Consider the following 7,190-nt stretch of genomic DNA (forward strand, 5'->3'; position numbering starts at 1 on the left):
TATATTTTGCACGCAGATCTCAAAAAAAAAAAAAAAAAGAAAATACACATAACGTGTAATATATTCATAACTTTAAATAGTAACTTTTTCTTTTTTTGTGATATTTATTTGCAACAATTTATTTATTTTATTTCAGTACACTAATGACAATGACTCCCAGAGGTTCAGATAATTTAATTAAACCAATTTAAAGCATTTGACGTAACAGGCAAAGCTGATTTTAAAAAGAAAGTGCAGATACTTAATTACAATTACATTTTAAATTATATTTTATCAATTAATTATTTGTATAAATATTGACATAAAATGAGAATGAACGAATATATAAATAAAATTAATTAATTAATCAAAGCATGGGCTTATATTTCAGAGCTTAAATTGTATGTATGTTCTGCTTGGGAAAAACAATTGCTTCGACGAAAATGATGTGTTTTTTTAATATAAATATTGACAATTAAAAATGAACAAATTAATGAATGAAAGAAAGTGTGTGATCAAAGTCTGTTTCAGCTTTAAAATGTTGCTTGGGAAAAAATCAATTTCTTTGGTAACAGTGAATATATGAAATATGAAATTACTGAATTTTTATAAAGATTGCATTATGTAAGATTTTTAAATAAATACATGTGAAAGAGCATGGACTAAAAGTCTTTTTAATCTTAAAATTGTATGTTCTGTTTTGGTGGGGATCAGTTGCTTCGGTGAAAACTACTCCCCTTTAAAACAATGCTTTTTTCATAGTTTTTCATAGTTTTAATTGCACATTTTATTCATTTTGATATCGCACTTTTTTTACGCTTTCGTATTTTACGCTGACAACCCGGCTGCATACGTCATTAGCAGGTGAAAGGTCATGTAGGAAAAGATGGCGGCGTCCAGGGGAGCAGTAGTGTTAAAGACGGTTAAGAAAATTATTGTACAGTTTTGCCCATTTGAATCAAATGTTCGCGCCACAAGGTAAGAATACTGTACATACCTCGATTTACTTTAAGTGTGGAAGACGTCTGTCTGGTAACATTCGCGCATGAGCATGACTTCAGGGTCGTTGTCCTCTTGTAACAGCGGTCAGAGAAACGGAGTAACGTTATATGATGCAAATTAAACTTATTTAACGTTAGATGTGTTTTGAATGTGTTTCTCAGTTCATAGACAATTCATGTTTTCAGCGTTCACAGCAGCACTCGCCACTGTTGGTCTGTTCTCCACCCCACATTTAACAGCTGCAAATTCAAAAATGACATTAGAGAGATACAATTTAGCATATATATCATAAAATGTATTAACAATACAAACAAAGTCACGCAGATTGACTGTTTAATGTTCTATGAATATGCTTATGACACTGCGAATAAATGACGGATCGTAATGCTTCGCTTCACTATTTTCACTATTTTCTTCAGTATTTTCTACTGTGAAATCTCTGGCGCCACTCTCAGTCTAAACGCGGTAATTGCAGCAGGGTGTCACACTGTTTTGAACTAGTAGAACTACCAAGATCGGACTAGTATTTTCGTACTAGTCTTGCAGAATATGCTGTTCACACTTGGCAAATTGTATTGGTATTAAGTCCCGTAGCATACTAATGTTTGATATGCTTATCATGGGAAATGTTTTATTTGCTATATTATGTAAAAATATATGGCATGCAGTTTATATTATACTTATTTTTCCCTTTCCTTTCTTTTTTTTTTCTTTTTCTTTTGTAAATAGCAAGCTAGTAGGCTATTCTAAACATGCACAATATCTGAAGCAGGATCCATAGCAATTCAAAATGTACTTTTCAGGAGATTTAGTTTGCAGATTAGTCAATAAAACCATCGGTCAATAAATAATTGTTTAAGTTTAGGAAAAGCTATCCTAAATGACTCTTTAATCCATTTTTGATGACAAACTGCCCACTTTGTTTCAGTGACATTTATTATGGGCTGTCACAACTTTTACACGTTTTTTAATCTTATCCCTCATTACTCGTGTTTTTATTGCATAAATGAAATGTGAATTTATGAAGGCATAATTAAAAGCATAAATAAATCACATCTCTTGCATTACTTTTGTCTGATTCCTTCCTGCAGAGAGTTTCTCATTGTGGTTGGGTCTGAAAAAGCCAGAGCCACAAATATGAACTGTGAAGTTATCACAGAAATAAAGCATGACCGATCCGAGCCTACGATTGACATCACATTTTGTGAGTGACTGAACTGTAACTCCATTATTGCAAAAGAGCGTACGGCATATTGTCATTGTATAATGCATGTCATTGTGGTCTTTTGTAGTGGATGGAGAGAGGCTGCTGATGAAGGGATCCAAACTAACCACACAAGAATTGCTCTCAGCCTTGCAGACCCGATGCACAGCTAAAGACCCTCAAGCTAAAGCAGGGGACAAAAAATAGTCTAGTTCTTTTGTATTTATATGTCCGTGGATGTGTAATAAAATTGTTATTTGTCATGTCTTTGAGTTGACTCTCACTTTGTCCTCTAGACTTTTGGTTGGACTTTTGAAGTAAATTAACAGGCCTCTGTATACAGACTCAGTAAAGTCTCTACTTATGCATTATCCCACTATGACATAAGTGGAAAAGATTACTTTTACATCACATCCATGTAATTAATGCATGACATTTAGTGCAAGAATTTCTGAGAGGTATAGGTATGTTATTCAACACATATTAGACATTTTAAATAATAGTATGCAGTATACAGTGTACCAAATATGTGTAGTGTTTGAAGCAGTAAGGATGATGGGTTTCATGTTCTATATCCAAATGAAAATATGCCTGTGAATTAGCATATGTTAACATATTGCCTACAAAATGTCCTTTGTCTACATGAGATTATAAGCACGTTATTACGTAGTTATTAAAGTTCAAATAGACATCATTGTGTGTGTGCAGTCGGCCTCTGTGAGGAAAGGTCATCCCTTTAGTCGGGTCTCTTATTTGGTCAAACACGTCATTCTAAAAAAAAAAAAAAATACATGATAAGTTTATCCATGTGCATGATCTTTCTGATTGCTGTCCTCTAACCCAGTAAATGTTATTTGACCGTTTTTGTGGTCTGAAAAACGCGACCCCTTCCCCAGTTCTGAGTTGCGTTTGAGGAACTCCGCACACACAGTGACGCTGGCTCCTCTGATTGGCTCGTGTCAAAATGCACGTGCTGGAGGAGCTGTTGAAAAAGCCTGCAGTCAGTCATTCGATCAGTTCAGATCAGAATAAATCTGAGCTTTGCGCTGTTGCTTGAGTGACAGGGAACATCATCATCATCCGGAAACATGGTTGAAACATTCGTGGGAACATGGAAGATGACCAGCAGCGAAAACTTTGACGAGTACATGAAGGCTATAGGTATGATTCATTATTTAGTATCCATAGCGAATATTTCCATTTTGCTAAATGCAAAAGAAAAGTTAAGCCAATTTTTACAGTTTTAACATATGCATTAAATATCATACTGTTGATTGTCAGTAATATAAATCTGTTTCGTGAATGAAAGAAGTGCATTTCTTTTTTCAGGTGTAGGATTCGCCACTCGTCAGGTGGGAAACCGGACCAAGCCCAACTTGGTCGTGTGTGTGGATGATCAGGGGCTCATATGCATGAAGTCGCAGAGCACCTTCAAAACCACCGAGATCAAATTTAAACTCAATGAGTCATTCGAGGAGATCACCGCGGATGATAGAAAGACTACGGTTTGTAATGGAATAGGCGGAATATTTGCGTTGGTGTGAAGATGTTAATCGTATGCATTTAACAGGCTTTTCTCTCTCTTTGTCTGCAGACTGTCGTGACTCTTGAGAACGGCAAACTTGTGCAGAAACAGACCTGGGATGGCAAAGAGTCGAGGATAGAGAGGGAAGTGACGGATGGGAAATTAGTAGCTGTAAGGATTCTCCTTTATTTATTGAAAACGCGTTATAATATTGATGATCACACAAGTGGCATTACATAATGCAATGTAATATAATATATTTGCTAATGCGGTTACAAAATTGTTGTTGAGCTATGTGTACATTGACAAAATTCACAATAATTTAAAATGTGAACAATAATTCATAGAGATTACAGTTTGCAATTTTATTTAAAAAAGTTAATAAAATTCAACATTATTATTTAATAATAGTATATATAGTATTATATTTGATAATAATGAATAATTATTATTATTTGCTTTGGTTATCATATTTCCACATATTATTATTCAGAGAAAACTGAAAATATTAGTAAACTTTTAAATGGAGATATTCGGGCTCAGAAAGCCAATGGAAGCCACTATATTGGAAGATACTCTTTTTTTTTTCTTCTTTTTTTTTTTCTTTTTTCTCAATTCTAAAATATTTCTCCTGCTAGAAATTGCTTTTTGTGAGTGTAATAGCCTATCTAATGGAAAAACACTGTTGCAAAAAAAAAAAAAAAATGTTTAACATTGTGATTCTGACGTATTTTTTAATTGAAACATTTTTCAAATATAATCATTTTAAAGCTGATGGGGTAGTCTGATATAAATGAATAGTTTTAACTGTGTTCTGAATTCTGGTTAAATGTACAGAATAGTTTGTTTTCTCATTATTTGAGTGCTTTCTCCATTCATTTTATAACCATATTTCTCTTTTCAGAAATGCATAATGGGTGATGTGGTGGCTGTGAGAACATATGTAAAGGAGGCATGAAGTTATCCAATCTGGATTTGAAGATGCCAGGCTCAGTTCAATGAGCAAAAAGCCAAAGTGAAACGTTATTTCTCTACTGAAAATCTCTTATTTTTGACACCAAAGCAAATGCGTGCTGACCATTTTAAAATGCATTTATTATCAGTCTTTATGGTGCTTTGAATAAAGTTGTTTTTATTTGCCTTCAGCTGAGTTGTGGTTTGTTGATCCCTGCTGTTTTCACATAGGCTTAGTCAAAATGCATGTGTCAACAGTTTCAAAAAAATCTAGGCCAGAGATTTAACGTTCACAGTAAGGTGTGTATACTATGAATGATATCACATAGGCCATGCCATCTAACGAATAATATGATTAGGTTTGGTGCAGACACATATGTCACACCTATAAAAACATCCCAGAAATCCCTAAATTAACCACTTTCCCTTCACTTTAACAGCCAGCACAGTCTTCTATCTTTTGGAAGCCTTACATATTAGTTAACATGTCTCAAAACCTGATAAAATGTTAATAATGGTTTATTTATTCAAATTTCTTAAGATTTTGCCTATTAATCAAAATGATAAAACACTCCTTAAGGAACAACAACGAAAGTATTTTCTCACAGCATTAAATTATGTGGTCTGTTACTACATGATTTGTTGTTCAGATGTTTCTGGCCATTGTTAATCTCTGGAGATTAATAAACAAGGTTTGTGATATTTAACTGTATACTGATCTGTCTATTTTTAAAAGCTTCTCTCTGAAACATTCTTCTCTAAAAATGAGAGCTAACATCTTGGTGAACTGATCATGTGATTTATCTTCACTAAGCTATTCAAAATAGTTCTTGCATGCCCATGTCTTTATAACCTTTCACCTCAGAAGAATGAGGGAGTTAAACTACTGTTACAGTGGACTTTATTCAAGGGTACAGAGAAGATGTATTTCTTTCCTCCTTTTAGTAGAACATTTCTCTTTCTGAACATAGTTTTAACATGCGTAACGAATCTGGAACACAGCGAGTCCCCAGAGTCATTCCTTTTGACCTACACAAATAGCAGAGAATGTTCCACCAGTGGCTACTTTCCCAGGACAGGAAAGTGTAGAGATCCACTGATTGTAATTGACTGCAAAAACAGCTGAAACAGGTGGGTTATGGGCCAGCTCTCTTTGTACAGCCTATTCAATAAAAACAATGCTTTTACCTGTACAAAGTTTAAAAGGAGGAAGGTGGTACTGGAAATGTGTTTTGTATGCATTTAGGTTTTATCATGATTCATTTTTATCACATTTTAATTCTAACACAGCGTTAGCTTATTAGATTTGGGTTTGGCCTGATGCGCTCTCATTGACATGCTGAGATCTGAAGAGCTGAGTGTATAGAATTTACTTCATATGAAGATGTTTATTATCATATAAAGGAGCCAAAAACTCAGGGAGGTTAGACTACAAGCAATAGGTTTCATGTTTGTTATTACAGAGTTAAGGGAAAAGTGCTGTTGCCCCAGTTTTATGTAAGATCAAGACAAGACAATATACAAATAAATATGAAAAGATGATAAATTCATGCAGAGGTGCTGCTATGTGTCAATGTATAAACATGTATAAACATTGTGTCAACTTATATCGCAAGTATGATAACCAGCGATAGATGGACGGACGTTTGTAGCAAATGTAGCACTGCGAGTTGTCGTTGGAGATTCTTAGTTCTCCTTTCCATTCTTTCAATTGCTTTAAATATTAGTCGACATTCCATGTCCATTATTGTGAAACCCATGAGATGCAACAAAAACACAGCTCCAGTCACAGCATCCTCTATCCTTCTGTTATTAACGTTATTCTTCTTTGTAAATGCTGTTGAACGCCGTGCACAAATGTCATTGCTATTGAACGTCCCAGTAATTTAGTACTGTGCATTTAGTTCGGGAACTAAAGCAGTGTGAAAGGCCCTATAGATATTTATACATAGATGGGCCGTGGGAATCTACTTATCTCTTATAGTCTTTAAGCCAGTCATTATCAACTGGCTAGAGGCGCAGATCTTGTGCGATTCTGTGTATTGCATTATGGGTGTGGACTGCTTGCGGGATGTCTCAGTATTTTGTGTCGGATTCACAGGGGTCCTGTCTTAGTATCTTGACCCCCAGACTGTTTTGCTTGTGCAGATAACACTGCAGAAATGAAATCATATCCTTTGAGTAACATCTGGAAAGCTGCACCGCAGGACAGGGATCGCACCCTTCCGCTCACTTTCCTTACGCTGGAACAGACAATGCTGTTGTACAAGCGTATCGGCGGTGTCTGAGACCAGGGCCAAGGTTACAGTCCCTAAAAATGCAATAGAGTCTCTTTTACATGCAGTCAAGGTTATAAAACCTAAAGAGACCTGCACGCTTATCCGATTATAGCCATTGCATGTCTGGCATGTTTGTAATGTTCTATAATTTATCAATGTTACTCTCCCTGAGGCTTATCATGACCTCTGTGTTTTAATTGGTCAATTCATGCCTGCACAACAGCAGATATGTTGTTGCAAAATGCTT

General features: G+C 35.1%; 2 protein-coding genes across 2 annotated transcripts; both read left to right on the forward strand.

Moving 5' to 3' along the window:
• Positions 1-819: 819 nt before the first annotated feature.
• Positions 820-2,448, forward strand: mrpl53 (mitochondrial ribosomal protein L53). Its single transcript, XM_052585113.1, has 3 exons — positions 820-957; positions 2,073-2,185; positions 2,274-2,448. Exons 1-3 carry the CDS (start codon positions 866-868, stop codon positions 2,390-2,392), a joined length of 324 nt encoding a protein of 107 aa, XP_052441073.1. The 5' UTR covers positions 820-865; the 3' UTR covers positions 2,393-2,448.
• Positions 2,449-3,177: 729 nt separating this feature from the next.
• LOC127979576 (fatty acid-binding protein, adipocyte) lies at positions 3,178-4,855 on the forward strand. Its single transcript, XM_052585112.1, has 4 exons — positions 3,178-3,346; positions 3,515-3,690; positions 3,780-3,881; positions 4,615-4,855. Exons 1-4 carry the CDS (start codon positions 3,274-3,276, stop codon positions 4,666-4,668), a joined length of 405 nt encoding a protein of 134 aa, XP_052441072.1. The 5' UTR covers positions 3,178-3,273; the 3' UTR covers positions 4,669-4,855.
• The last annotated feature ends 2,335 nt before the right edge of the window (positions 4,856-7,190 follow it).

Source organism: Carassius gibelio, chromosome B19 (genome assembly GCF_023724105.1).
Source record: "Carassius gibelio isolate Cgi1373 ecotype wild population from Czech Republic chromosome B19, carGib1.2-hapl.c, whole genome shotgun sequence".
Taxonomy (NCBI): Eukaryota; Metazoa; Chordata; class Actinopteri; order Cypriniformes; family Cyprinidae; genus Carassius; species Carassius gibelio.